At 43.4% G+C, this 15,169-nt stretch overlaps 1 protein-coding gene across 3 annotated transcripts in view; it reads left to right on the top strand.

Annotated features, from left to right (window-relative positions):
- LOC144531561 (electrogenic sodium bicarbonate cotransporter 1-like) overlaps positions 1-14,835 on the top strand; it is a 42,021-nt gene extending 27,186 nt beyond the window's left edge. For 2 of the 3 annotated variants that reach the window (XM_078271782.1, XM_078271780.1), the window contains 16 exons: positions 583-699; positions 1,130-1,304; positions 3,245-3,378; positions 6,867-7,132; positions 7,636-7,688; positions 7,829-8,014; positions 8,699-8,812; positions 9,498-9,659; positions 10,232-10,410; positions 11,094-11,166; positions 12,018-12,086; positions 13,082-13,255; positions 13,809-13,973; positions 14,126-14,219; positions 14,544-14,621; positions 14,744-14,835. In XM_078271782.1, coding sequence (XP_078127908.1) covers positions 583-699; positions 1,130-1,304; positions 3,245-3,378; positions 6,867-7,132; positions 7,636-7,688; positions 7,829-8,014; positions 8,699-8,812; positions 9,498-9,659; positions 10,232-10,410; positions 11,094-11,166; positions 12,018-12,086; positions 13,082-13,255; positions 13,809-13,973; positions 14,126-14,219; positions 14,544-14,587 — 2,005 coding nt within the window. In that variant the 3' untranslated portion in view covers positions 14,588-14,621; positions 14,744-14,835. The remainder of the gene's footprint in view (positions 1-582; positions 700-1,129; positions 1,305-3,244; positions 3,379-6,866; positions 7,133-7,635; positions 7,689-7,828; positions 8,015-8,698; positions 8,813-9,497; positions 9,660-10,231; positions 10,411-11,093; positions 11,167-12,017; positions 12,087-13,081; positions 13,256-13,808; positions 13,974-14,125; positions 14,220-14,543; positions 14,622-14,743) is intronic. The other variant, XM_078271781.1, reaches the window with a different exon arrangement.
- The last annotated feature ends 334 nt before the right edge of the window (positions 14,836-15,169 follow it).

Below are 15,169 nucleotides of genomic sequence, written 5' to 3'. Positions count from 1 at the left end.
TCCTATCACCTACTGGCTTGGCCTTTGTGAGTTAACTCTGAATAGACTCAGAACAAAGTGACAAGCTGTGTTCAGTTCAACAGTGTTCTCAGGGTTTAATGAGACACATACCAATATATGCATTTTCTAACATTCGCTCCATTCACTTTGATGATGTGGTAGTAGATAAGAAAAGGGTACCAGAGAAATGGGGGGGGAAACAGTGTAACAATTTATGACACCAATTCAGTCAGATGAGAAAGGCTTGGTTCATAGTTTTGACAGAATGAAAGGTAACAGATTCTTAACTGCATAACCGAGTCTGCATATTTACAATAAATCCATCTGTTATGCCTGTATAGTATCATTTTAAATGGCATATTTTTTGCCCGAGTAGATGGTTTCTTGTTAATAGATTTCATATTTATAAACACTCAACATCCATACATTTTCATAAAACGAAAGTGTGTATTGTTAAATGTGTTTGAAAATAATGTATTGGCCAAAATGATTTGATTTGAACCCCATACATTTTTATTTATTTTTTGTGTGTGTGAAATGTAAGACAGAATGATCATGGGATGTAACTGTTTGTTTTTAAAGAAAGCACATGTATGCCGGATCGGAGGCACCTCAGATGAACGGCGACACTCCCCATGATACGGGACATGGGGGGGGAGGAGGACACGAGGTCGGCGAGGAGCTTCAGTTCACTAAAAAGTAATTTGGGTTTCACTTTCTTAAAATAAAATGAGCGTAGATACAGTAAAGAAGAATCACACCCTAGTGTAACACTGCCATGATCCTCATCCTATTGGGTGGCTACATTGTGCCTTGTAATCATCCTGATTATAATATTGATGGCAAGTGATATGTTGTCAGTGAAGATATGCATCATAAAGTGAACGTCTTGACTTGGAAATGTGTTTGTGGTCTTCCAGTAAGTTTCCAATGAGGAAATATTCCACACATGACTAAAAAACATTTAAAGTGCATTAGTGTAGCATAATATTTGGTTCCCCTTCATTTTGAAATATGTTTTCCTGACAAAAATATTTCCAAAGTAATCTTTTTTGCTTCTACCTTCACGTGTAATTTCTATAGCTGAAGCGATGCTGCACCCACTAACTTGAATGGTTCTGTCTTTAAGGTTTTGCGGAGGTCTTGTCCTGGATATCAAGCGGAAGCTGCCGTTTTTTGCCAGCGACTTCTATGATGCGCTACATATCCAGTCTCTGTCGGCCATCTTGTTCATTTATCTGGGCACAGTCACCAATGCGATCACGTTTGGAGGCTTACTTGGTGATGCTACAGATAACATGCAGGTAAGCGGTTTCATTATATGTACAATGAGTATGGTTTGCGTCTGCAGAGACATTGTGGCGCACAATCAAAGGGGAAAGCTCCACACTGTTGTGTACAGCTGAATGCAGTCAAAACACATTTCCTGTTAACCTTGAACCAGTTTAACTTCCAAGTTGTGTTATGACGGCTGACAAAGTTTAACTCGGGGCCTGAAAGATGAACTGTGACCTAAATATGGCCACTCCAAAAAAGCCAGACCTGAACCCAACTTTTAGTCCCTAGTATAAATCAAGCTTGGGCCTACTTTCCCATAGTACAACCTAAGATAGTGTCTCTCATTATACCCTCACTGACTCCTAAATGCCTGCTTCTTTCAAACCCCCAGTTTGCTACACAGACTTTCTGTCTTAAGCCCAAGCCAAGATAACCTTGATGATATCATCATGTTTTTATTATTTTCAAATTTGCAAAAGCTCCCTCGAGAGCCACAGACATTATATAACTGTTTTCACAGAGTAATTTCACGTGTAAAGGTGGTGGAGTTAGGGATTGGATCTGCTCCAAAATGTAATGGGTTCTTCCTTGGCCCATGCGACACCCTTCCACAAAGTTTCGTGTAAATCAGGCCAGTAGTTTTCTAGGAATCCTGCTAACAGACAGAACAAACACACAAAGACAAACTGAGCCGAAAACATAACCTGTTTGGTGGAGGTAATAAAGCGTAAACAAAAGCACTTCCCCTTTTGAGACAAAAAAAGGAGTAAAGTTAAAGCGAAGCAGCCCTTTGCATGTTTCATCATTTCCAGATTCTTATCCTAAAGGGGGTTGTGTTTTTCAGAGGTGTAATTCTGAGCCTTTATTTTGCTCACACAGTGTGAAAGTAACTAGATTAAAGAGCTGATAAGTACTGGTCCATGCACTTGTCTCCTCTTCTTTATACTCACATAGCACATTTTGTTTTTTTGTTAATGAATTCAGAGAGTAGTAGAGTAGAATATGGCGCACAAGAGCTGGGCACTCTATGAATCTTTTTGTACACTCAATAGCATGAGATTGAATCTGTTGGGGTTAGGGTCTGATGACACAGCTAACAAACTAATGATCAACAAAAATAGTTCACTTCAGCTGATAAGCCATGCTAATTTGGAGCTCAAAGGCTCATACTGCATCCATCTGTTGTACCTGCTGCTGACAGGACTGCATATAGAAGAGTTGTACAATTGGGGTATAATAGCACAACCCTGCTGCATTCCGTCCGGGTGCCCCTGATAGCTGAGTGTGTGAGGTTGTCCCTGGCTTTGGCCGCTCTCCTGGCTTGGAGCTGCATCTGAGCCGATCTGCAGAGCAATGGCCTCACGGATTTGCCCAAGCTGTAAATAACCACAGATCCAGATTACTCGGCCACTGTAGCCTCGTCATGGCTGCATTTCCACGTCATGGCTTCCCCCTCCCCCCCCCCCCCTTTTCCACTCTGAGCACAGCGGAGGGAATCCCTGTCCTCACCTGACCTTTCTCAGCGCAGATCTCAGAAATACAGTCAAGTTGTCAATTACTTATCCATCTACGGTGTCTACGTAGCATCAGTATGTAAAATACGCAGTCTTAACAACTGACATGACTGGAAATTAAACAGGCCTGTCCTGATGGGCCAGCCTTGCAGCTGTGTGATGTGTATAGGGAAAACAAAGTTTCCAGCTGAGTAAGCAGAATTATAGTATTAATGTTTTGAGGCTTAGAAAGGGTTGGAGAGAAACATATTGTAAAAATGTGCTTGTGACTTTTAAAATGTCACAAATGGGTCTGTTGAAGTATTTCTTTCCACGCTGGTTGTTAGGAAGTCGATGCTCAATGTATGAATGTCCGGTCCCGTCTCATCTCTTCTGTATACTTCGTACGCTGAAAATGTTCCATGAGCTATGTGTAAGGTCTGTATGTGTTTTTTTTTCCCCCATGTGTGCAGGGAGTATTGGAGAGTTTCCTGGGTACGGCACTGACAGGAGCAGTGTTCTGCCTGATGGCTGGTCAGCCCCTGACAATTCTCAGCAGCACAGGCCCGGTGCTCGTCTTTGAAAGACTCCTCTTCACCTTCAGCAAGTGAGTTGTTGCTGATCAAAATGAATTTAGTCACTTTGAAATCAAAGAATATTAGTGAGGAAGAAATAGAGTTCAGAAACAGCTGCAGTAGCCTGGCAGATATTTATAGATTGTTGTCTAAAATTAAAAGCACTAATACAAATAGATAATTTACATTTACAGTAGGATGGTAACTTTGCTTCGAACCCTATGGGTACGATGTTGTATACGACAAATTATACCTTTTGTCATATTTGGTATCTTCAGATCAATGCTGTGTAGAGACTTGCATGTTTTTGCATCCGGAAGCTGAGATCTGCGGCATTTCTACGAGGTCTCTCTTGCAATTGTAGGCCTTCCAGAAGCTTTGTAATCCAACTGGAACGGCAGTGTCTTTTTGGAGAATTTTGGTAGAAGAGGAAGGGGAGGAGGCGGTGAGGGAGTGTGGGGGTGCAGGGGAAGGCTGTGAGCTAAACCTGTTAAAGTAACAGTTCAGCTTGTTTGCTCTGTCACGGCTGCCCGGTGTCTGTCTGCTTGTACCCCCACACCTGGTGATGTGTGTCTCCCCCCCCCCTCACATTGTTTTGCTGCAGTTTGGCCTCCAGCTTCCTCCGGTATAAGTCCTTACACTCCCCCAGTTTCTCCCATGGTTCCTGCTGCACTTTCCTTAGTTCCTGACCTGAAAGCTTTCTTATTATTTAGAAGGACCTTCAGGTCACTGGTGATCCACGGCTTGTTATTCGGAAAGCAGCATCAAAAAGGGTTTATTTCCATAGTATGTTAAACTTTCGTGGAATTTGCCTTGCTTAGTGGTGCATACATACACAAACATATTAAACATAAATAAGAAATAAACAACAGAAACAAATACAGTATATACAAGAATAACTGTTTAGCATAAGAAAAAGGAGGCTGAATGGGTTGAGTGAAGAATGCAATTTTTTACTGTTAAGGTAAAGAGTCTATGTCATGGGGGCCTTTTTGATGAGCCTGACCAGGCAGCCTGGCAGAGGGGAAGGTATTGGTCCTGATGAGCCGCAGCGTCCTGCCAGACGGGAAATGTTCAAACCGTTTGTGTTTCCAGGGATTAGAGGGATCAGCTACAATTTTTCCTGCCCACCTCAGCGTCATGTAGAGATAGCAGATTGCAGCCAGTCGCCTTCCCGCCAGAGCGGATGATACGCTGCAGTCTGCCCTTGTCCTTTGCTGTGGCAGCAGTGTACCAGGTGGTGATGGAGCAGGTGAGGACGGTCTCGATGATGGCCGTGTAAGAGTGAACCATCATAGTCTTTGGCAGGTTGAATTTCTTCAGCTGCCACAGGAAGTATATCATCTGCTTGGCTTTTTGATGAGGGTGCTGATGTTCAGCTCCCACTTGAGGTCCTGGGAGAAGATGGAACCCAGGAAGCGGAAGGACTCCACAGTGTTGACTGTGGAGTCACCCAGGGTGATGGGGGCAGGTGGGGCCTGCTTCACCAGGTGGTCAATCTCCCACCTGTAGGCGGACTCACCCCCACCAGAGATGATTCCGATGAGGGTGGTGTCGTCGGCGAACTTCAGGAGCATGACGGACTGGTGACTGGAGGTGCAGCTGTTGGTGTACAGCGAGAAGAGCGGAGGGGTAAGGACGCAGCCTTGAGGGGAGCCGGTGCTGATGGTCAGAGAGTCAGAGACGCGTTTCCCCAGCTTCACGCGCTTCTTCCGGTCAGACAGGAAGTCTGTGATTTGCCTGCAGGTGGAGTCAGGCACATTCAGCTGGGACCGCTTGTCCGGCAGCAGAGCCTAGAGGATGGTGTTGAAGGCAGAGGTGGGGCACGTTCAATCGAAAAATGGTGTGCGCCGTTTAGCTACGGTTTCCTGGTTGTATCCTCGGAACGGTGTGAAACTGTGTGCAATGGGCTTTGAGTTATGTTTTCTCTTGTTTGGTGGGTGTGTATCTCTCGTGTCCCAGGTGATAACCAATCAGCAGAGACATGTCTGTGGTAATAAATAAAAAGGCACAGCGCTTGCACACACAACGTGTTCAATGCCTGTTAAAGTAACAGTTCAGCTCGTTTGCTCTGTCACGGCTGCTTTGTGTCTGTCTGCTTGTACCCCCACACCCGGTGATCTCTTTCATCCCCGTCCACACCTCCCTCACATTGTTTTGCTGCAGTTTGGCCTCCAGCTTCCTCCGGTATAAGTCCTTACACTCCCCCAGTTTCTCCCACGGTTCCTGCTGCACTTTCCTTAGTTCCTGTCAGTCCCCGGACGTGAAAGCTTTCTGACTATTATTTAGAAGGACCTTCAGGTCACTGGTGATCCACGGCTTGTCATTCGGAAAGCAGCGTACAGTCCGGGAGGGCATGGTGATGTTTTCACAGAATTTAGCGTACCCTGATGCAGCCTGTCGTGTTATTGATGTCCTCGCCATGTGGCTCACGGAGCTCATCCCAGTGTGTAGACTCAAAGCAGTCCTGCAGTGCCTCCTCAGCCTCCTGAGTCCACCTCCTCACAGTTTTTGTGGGGACAGGCTGCCGCTGGACAAGAGGAACATACTTTGGAGTCAGCAAGACAAGGTTGTGAGCCGATCTGCTGAATCGGTGGGGGGGCAGTTGCACTGTATGCATCCTTAGCATTAGCTAAAAAAAATGATGTCTATAACTTGATTGTGCATCACAGGATTGAGGTTATACAAGCATTATTACAAAAGGAGACCAGGCAACCCAAATGTTGGGGAAAATGGCTTGTTGTGGTTAATGTGTGTTTATTTTTACAGTATCTCACTGGAACTTTTTGTGCTTACTGTAAATCTGCTGTCAGTTTCCAGCTGACTACATTTTCCTTGTTTTTGCCGTCAACTTCGCGTCCCGATTTAACCAGCGGTCACTTGTTTATCTATTAATACATCACCTCTGGGAAGCAGTAATTGTGCAGATTTAACATGTAATTTCATTCATTTAACACCTAATGGGTATTAAATGTTGTTAAATACTGATGTCTCCCTCATCCTTCCACTGTACTCTCTTCCTCTCCCAGAGAGAGTCATCTAGCATTACCGAACACCACGCTGACTATGTTCCATTATTAATAATTCACTATCATTTAATTTTACACTGTGAGTGAAGAATGTTGTGGCCTCTGTGTCCGCCAAATGTTTCCATGCCTCTCGCCAACGGTTGCTGAGTCAGCAGCAGCTGTTAGCTTGTCTACATCTGTTGGATACGTATACCACAGGTGCATAATTTCCATTTAAAGAAAAAGCCTGCTGACAACTCTGGTTGCCAGTGTTTCACAGCTTCAAAACCAACATTTTATTTTAAAGGGCTCCAGAGAATGACCTTTTTTTTTTTTTATTTATTTATTTTTTTTACAAACCTTTTAAGAAAGACTAAACTTCATATAATTCCGGTTAGACAGAGGGGATTGAAAGTACAGCGAATTCTTGGAGGGATTATACAGTAATTGTAGGAAATACACCTGTACATAATGAATCACTCCCTCCGTGCCAAATGTGTCCTTCTCCTCAGAGACAACGAGCTAGACTACCTTGAATTTCGGCTGTGGATCGGCCTGTGGTCGGGAGTATTCTGTCTGGTGCTGGTCGCCACGGATGCCAGCTTCCTGGTGCAGTACTTCACACGATTCACCGAGGAAGGCTTCTCTGCGCTCATCAGCTTCATCTTCATCTACGACGCTTTCAAGAAGATGATAAAGCTGGCCCACTACAACCCGATTAACTCCAATTACGACCCCAACCTTGTCACTTTCTACGACTGCAGCTGCATGCCTGCTGGTATGTACAGTAGTATGAACTTTTACTGCAGCAGATTAAGAGAAATTGCTGGAATGGCCACGTAAAGACAGATTACAGGAGGGTGGTCACTGTATCCCGTAACATAGGCAGCGTCTGATACCACGACTCTGTGATCTTGAACTACCCTTTGCCTAAAAACTCCCTATTGTTTGGCGCCGTCAGACTCTCCGTATCACCAGTGATACCAGGCCGTGAAAGCTGAACCGTCGTATTTGGTTTTGTCCCCTTTGGCAGTGATGTTTCTACTGTATGGTAAACAAAGCTTTCAACTTATTTTCCCCCCGTTTACAGTGGAGATAACAAATGTTACTAGTATAAGTCGGCCTGTAGATAGCACTGTTTACTTTCAACAGCCAGTTTCTGTGTCACAAGTGACTTGGCAGGATCGTTTGGGGAAAGAGATGTTGATACTGATCCAAAATGGAAATGGAAAGTGTGATACTACTGTAATAGTTTTTGTGATTATTGTTTCTCTTTACTAGGAAACTCCTCACATCCTCTTGATGTCTCTGCATGGACAAACAGTACTGATCTGGTATGTAGTGTCCTTGTTTTTGTGACATTTAGTAGCATGGTTTTGGAATAAAAAAAAACAAACTGTAGCTTAATTCATTGACAAAGCTCCAAATATTGTTGCCTGTTGGTTAATTGTTGCCTGTCCTCTTTTCTCTCCAGTCTGTGAATGCCACCTGGGCGTCCCTGACCAAGCAGCAGTGTCTGAAGGTTGGGGGGCAGCTGGTGGGAGGGGCCTGTGGCTATGTGCCTGACATCACCCTGATGTCCTTAATCTTGTTCCTTGGGACCTACACCTGCTCCATGGGTCTGAAGAAGTTCAAGGCGAGCCGCTTCTTCCCCACCACAGTGAGTGAAAGCACCCATCAACGGATATGTGGCAGTTTTTTTTTTTTTTTTTTTATTCTGGTGCCTGCAGCAGGCAGTGAACATCAAGGGAACCAAGACGAGTGACATTACATATGTTTGTGGTGTTCACCACACACTCAACTGGCAATTCTCAGCTTTGTCGACAACCCTCAAATGAGAGTCAATGTGGGAAGGTCAGATTTCACATTATTAAGTGTTTGAGGCAAAGGAAGCACGAGGCTAAAACTCATTAACAATTATTAGTCACCAATTGGTGAACAACTATGTTTACTCACTATAAATGTCAGATATAATTGCACTCGCTGCACTTGCAGTATCAAAAGCACACACTCAACCAGGTAATGTGTTTATCTACAAACCACGTAGTTTAATAGTCTGTAGAATTTTTTTGGGGTGGCATTGTAGGCCTTTACTTGATAGGACAGCTTACGATATGAGAGGGGAGAGAGGGAATGACATGCAGCAAAGGGCCGCAGGTCGGAACTGAACCCGCGGCCGCTGCAACAAGGACTGAGCCTCTGTGCATTGCACTCTACCAGGTGAGCTACCAAGGCGCCCCAGGCTGTGGATTTTTTCAAAGATGAAAATGTCACTCAGGCTTCAAACTGCCACAAGCAAAACAATAAAGCTGTCAACCCTGCTGTAAATGTTTACCTCTTCTAGGTGAGGAAGCTCATCAGTGACTTTGCGATCATCTTGACCATTCTCCTCTTCTGTGGCGTGGACGCCTTTGTCGGTGTGGACACTCCAAAGCTCATAGTGCCAAGCGAGTTCAAGGTACATAGCACACAAATGGAAGAAGTACTTGTAATAGAAAAGTGACATACATTCACATAAACCTAGTCACCGTTTCATTAGTGTGTCTGGAATCATTTCACTGAATTGTTTTTAGCTGAATGACAGCGGCCAGCCAGGTGTAGTTTCCTCTGATTACACTGATAATGATCCATGTTTCTGCTAGAAAGCCTCTGAAATTCTTCAAAATCCCAGTATAATGCTTTCTTTGTAGTTTGCCCAGTAAGCGATACGTGAAACTAAGGAACTGTCAGTCTTGGAGATTGCTACTCAAATGTTCCTCGGCTGGCGTTAAGACCACGCAGCCTTGACATACAGGAAAGAGAAAGATGGGGTAGGGGAGCGGGTAGCTGCATCAAATAGCACAGGAGATCTTATACTTGCAAGTACAGAGCCAGCTTTGTTTGAACACAGAGTCTTAATTCACAGATTCCAGTCATGTAATAATGCACCAGTAATTTCAGACTCCGTTCAGTGACTCTCTGAACGTGTAACAGAGTAATCACTTCCAATTAGGTAATTTTTCTGTTCTATTTGAGATGTTATCCATGTGATGAGATCTTGGCTGTGTACACATAGAAATAAGCCGATGCACTAGTCAGGTGTGTCCGTGTATTGACGTCCAGGTCACTTTAACAGCCTTGTTCTTCATCTGATTTTTGTCTAGCCCACGAGTCCACTGAGGGGCTGGTTTATTCCTCCTTTTGGAAGGAACCCTTGGTGGGTGTACCTGGCAGCCACAATCCCAGCTATACTGGTCACCATTCTGATATTTATGGACCAGCAGATCACCGCTGTGATTGTCAACAGGAAAGAGCACAAACTCAAGGTTGGTGCGCCACCTGCAAAGTTTTATTCATTCAGAAAATTCTAGGATATAATTTAAAGAAGCACTTCAATGATGGTGGAACTGGACAGAAAACTACTGAAAAAGGGCTGTAGTGAGGATTTTAGAAGGGTAAGAAATGACTAGCCACCCAAAATACCTGTAAAATGTGCTTTTTCCACAAGTGTTACAATTTGCAGCAAATATATTGTATCTCCCTGCACGCTTGTCTAAATGCTGTTTAAAAGACTGTCGAATGATGACGAATGTCTGGTGGAAAAAAATGCAAAACCCCTTCATTTTTACAGTAAAATAATTTCTTGTATAATATTTGTATGTATTGTAGAATGCTAACGCCTTCTAATAAAGGCATCAAACCTCCCAAATTTCCTGGTAGCTTTGGCCCTGCCTGCTATTGGAATACATTTGTGTGCACCACTAGGTCATTCATTGGATGTCTTGAGAAAAAAAAAAAAAACTCTTTTTAAAAACCAGCTCTTGATGCATACTTCATCCTTTGGTTCACTGTGAGAATCTCATTCTTCTGCCTCTTCTTTCCTCCTCTCTCCTCTCAGAAAGGAGCAGGGTATCACTTGGACCTGTTATTGGTTTCCATCCTGATAATCATCTGCTCTTTCATGGGCCTGCCGTGGTACGTGGCTGCCACGGTCATCTCCATCGCCCACATTGACTCTCTGAAAATGGAGACCGAGACGTCGGCCCCCGGGGAGCAGCCTAAATTCCTGGGTGTCAGGTGAGTAACGCAGCTGCTGCTGCACACAGCGTTGGCGTCATTTAGGAATCTAATTCTTTCTTACATGATGGTCCAGAGAGTTTGGACCTTGGTTCTCTATTTGTATTACTTTATAATAATTTGTATACTCTATTTTTAGAGTATTGTTGTACAGTGGGAGGTAGTTAATTACATTTATTTTGGATTCCCACGGGGAAATAAATCTCTTAGCAGGTGGCAGAGTTTTTAGGACAATTGGCCGTATTGCTGCGTGTAAAATCCATACCAAAAGTTTCTTTGCCCACAAAAGACAAAATTGTGTCATGCACAATTTTCCTTAATACATTTGAAAGTGTGCGCAGGTGTACAAGCCTCATTTCCTCTTGCTATACTCCCATGAATTACCAAGAAGACAAAAAAAAGACAACAATCTTTAAAAAAGGGCCGAAAGGGGGAAATAATGTAGACCCTACATAGGCAGATATACATATACTTGCACATCAATTGTACTTTTCAGATGGTTGATAGATGTTTGAGACATCCCTTGTACAAAGACAAGGTTGCAGTCTGTATTTTAATGTAGATGTTATCTCTAGTGAATTTGGTTCTCTGGAATTATTAGAGAAACATGCTACGAACTGTTTTTGATTCAGATTTACTTTGGTCATTGACTAATTAGTTTTTCTCTTTTTCCACCAATCCAGGGAGCAAAGAGTCACCGGTATCTTTGTGTTCCTCCTGACAGGACTCTCTGTCTTCATGGCCCCGATCCTAAAGGTAGTGCTCCAACTTCTTAATTCTTCCATGGAAATATGGATTACTGTCTGCCTCTTTTAGGACAAACTCCTATCACACACCCCTCTTAAATTTCAAATAATTTCAAATCTTGTATTCATCCGATTAGGAACTCCCATAGTTGAAGTAATTTGATGTGAAATAAGCATGTTCATCGGGGCTTAACTTCCGATTGCAGCTGAGTGCTTTCTCGAGTTTCCATTCCCACATTACGCTGCCAAACAAATAATGTGTAGTCAGAGAGAGGAGATTGTTAGGGCTGGTGCTCCCCCTTGTGGACATTTTGAATGCTGTGCTGTTGATCCTGTAAATACATTTTCCTTTTCCAGACTGGCTTGTCACCTAGTGTACTCTGGTGAAAGATGAAAATGTTTAGTGCAAATTATGACGTATGCTGTTTCAAATTTATTTTCATCTGTCATGCTTTTACTTTACTTTTGGTTTAATTATTGATTATGCATTTAGATGGCAAATGGATTTCTGCACTAGCTTGCTTGATTGTAGTGTTTTCCCCGACTGCTTTAAAGTTGCATGACTGTTGCATACTGAGCAAGTAGTTGCCAAACCTGCACCAATAAGCAGCCAAGTGATTGCACTGAGGAGTCTCCTAAAAGAACATTCCTAGAAAAGCTGCTTGTGGATTATTTTTAAACCAGGCAATGATGCTCAAAATAAACCTTCCTAAACATTACCTGTATGAAGCAAGCTCTAACATCTTGACCATCTCTAACTCTTCCTGTCTTTTAGAATGTATTAAACCTAAACTAATGTTACTACATTCTTTTATAATATCATATTAATAACTGTTTTTCATTGTGCTCCCTGTCCTTCAGTTCATTCCCATGCCTGTGCTCTACGGTGTGTTCCTCTACATGGGTGTGGCATCACTCAATGGCGTCCAGGTGAGTGAGTCTGACCTGTTCAGTGCCTGCTGACCAGTGTTGGACAAGTGACTTGAAAAATTGTAATCAATTGCCTATTACATATTACTCAGTGAAAACAAATTGCAATAACAAGACATTGTGGTTTGACAAACAGCCAGCCCGCGGTTAGGAAGTATTTACTCAGTTAATGTTAGCTTAGCCCCAGTGATAGCGGAGTATTTTCCCCCAGGACGGCAAAGACATGTCTAAAATGTGATAATTATTTTCCGAGGATGGCGAAGGCATGGCTTGCCCTATTCTGCCTCTGATTGGCTTACCCTGGTGTTCTTCCCCTAAACAATCCCACTCCTCAAGCCTACACCTAACCAATCCAACCAACAGAAAAATCAACCAACAGCAGCCAATCAGAGGCAGAGTAGGGCGGGTCATGACTTCGTCATCCCAGGAAACGCAACTTTGCAGTCCCAAATACACCTGTCACTACTTCTCTTAATACATCCATCGGTAGTGGCAACACCTCCCGCTAACTCAAACGTTGTCTTATTAACATGTTGTGTCTTAGCTGCTAGCTAGCCACCATTAGCTTATCTTATCATTTTGTGTGTGTGTGTGTGTGTGTGTGTGTGTGTGTGTGTGTGGCCCGGCCCTACTCTGCCTCTGATTGGCTAGTACTCGTTGGTTACGTTTAGGCAAAAGGAGTGGGATTGGTTAGGGTAAAAATGTCAGGGTAAGCAGAAAAAGAAAAGTTACTGAATTTCAAATTGTAATCCTTTTACTGGTTAAAGTAACTACATTACTGTGAAGCATTACTAACATGTTACTTAACAAAGATAAATACACCCTTAACATAAAACAGTCTGTAGAAGCCTCTCACTCAAAGTAACAAGTAACAACCGTATAATAAAGAGGTATTGAGCAGTATCTTGCATATGCTACGCATATATTGTTAAACATATTGTTAACATATTGTTCTCGTGACCTGACTGGCCTGTTTGTCTGTGTGCTTGTGTCAGTTCATGGACCGCCTACAGCTGCTCCTGATGCCAGCGAAGCACCAGCCGGACCTGATCTACCTGCGGCACGTCCCACAGAGACGCATCCACCTCTTCACCTTCATCCAGGTCCTGTGTTTGGCCCTCCTCTGGATCCTCAAGTCCACCGTGGCTGCCATCATCTTCCCTGTCATGGTGAGAAACGGCTGCAATCACTGATGTAGCTGGACACAATTACAGCAGAGCAATATCTGGGCATGAACGCTAGTCCATATCGACGACGTTTCATTTCCGGAATTGTCCAGGTGTCGCCGGAAATTCCGCCGGATGTCCCTCATTTTAGGCCAGATGTCCGTCACCTTCCGCGTCCTTTGTGTTGGCATTATAAACTCTGGTCGATTTATGAGGACTATGGTTAACTGCTCCTCAGATCTCTGCAGGGTAAATCCAGACAGCTAGCTAGACTATCTGTCCAATCTGAGTTTTCTGTCGCACGACTAAAACTACTTTTGAATGTACACGTGTTCCCCTAAAACAAGTTCCTTCCCGAGGCTATTTTGCAGAGGCGCCGTTGCTCCGTCCGGATGATTGTGATTGGTTTAAAGAAATGCCAATAAACCAGAGCACGTTTTCCTCCCATCCCACAATGATGTGTGGACTAGCCAGACCCTCCTCCAGAGAGCTGCGGAGGAAGATCTGGAAATGCGAGACTACATGAACGCCAATCATACTATTTCTGTGTCTACAGATCTTGGCGTTGGTTGCCGTTCGCAAGGCCATGGACTGGGTGTTCTCCCAGCATGACCTCAGCTACCTGGACGACGTCATCCCGGAGAAAGACAAGAAAAAGAAAGAGGATGAGAAGAAGAAGAAAAACAAGAAGAAGGGAAGCATAGACAGCGAAATCGACTTTGTATGTTAACCATTCTTTCAACCTTAATATTTAAATGGAATGTACATGTAGATAACCAAAAAGCCATTGTTGTCGTGATTGTCTACAGCCACCTGTAGATCCTCACATTTAAAGTCCATATGTGTTAATGTTCTCCCTCCCTCCTCCTACAGTCTGACTACCCCTACCAAGAAAATGTTCCCAGTATAAAAATCTCTATGGATATAATGGAGCAGGAGCCCATGTTGGGTGCTAAATCTATGGATAGTGAGTACTAGCCAGGGCTTGCTTTGCCATAGCTCTAACGACGGTTCAAACTTAATTTCTAGAGACTTCATGCTCACATTTCTGCTGTCATACTAGCCTTCTTGCAGGCACTAACAAATGTACCAGCTTAACAGCTCAATATGCTTTTCTGACTGTTCTTTAACGCTGCTCTAACCAGCTAGTTTCAACAGATTTGTCTTACTGAGTTATAAAAGCAGCTTTGCAGCGCTTGCCTTCTTTTCTTTTTCTTGTCTTTTCTGCTGATCCATTTCAGATTGTTTGTGAAGTATGTATTTAAAATTATTTTCTTCAAACCCCCCCCAGGAGATAAACCCCAGAATTTCCTTAACCCGCATTCAACGTGCTGAGCACTACTTTGAGTCTCCAACAGTGGCAGAGTGAGTGAGTACCAGCTTGGTTTTTGCATCACACATTTTTTTTTTCTCTGAAATGAAATGCGCAAGTATGATTATGAGTTCATACTGCACCAGATTTATATTACTCAGAATTTCTTCCTCTTTCAGTCTGGACAGGGGTCCACACACAAAAGGTTTGCCTCAGATTGGAATAGACAGGGGCTCTAAGGATAAAGCTTTCTTCTGGAGGAAGGGCTCCGAATCAGATCTGTGAAGGAATTATCCAAAGATGCAACAGAACCAGCGCAAAATGGCAAACATCCTCTTTTGTACTATCGTACCACTTTGTAACAGTATTTTTATTTTATTTTTTTTAAATATTCCCTGTGTGAGGATTTCAGTCAGAATGGGTGGAAGTATTTGTCGTACAACTGAAACACTTTGGTGGTACTGAATTTAATGAGGGCTGACACAGGATAGGTTTGAGCACTCTTCATCTGCATGAGTTATTGCAGAAAACAAAAGGTCTACTTTTTATAGGACATTAATATCTTATGAATGTCTATGCTAATAATTTATAACAAGCGTCCAGCT

Source organism: Sander vitreus, chromosome 16 (genome assembly GCF_031162955.1).
Source record: "Sander vitreus isolate 19-12246 chromosome 16, sanVit1, whole genome shotgun sequence".
NCBI classification, from domain to species: Eukaryota; Metazoa; Chordata; class Actinopteri; order Perciformes; family Percidae; genus Sander; species Sander vitreus.
This window is presented reverse-complemented; position numbering and strand designations above follow the sequence as displayed.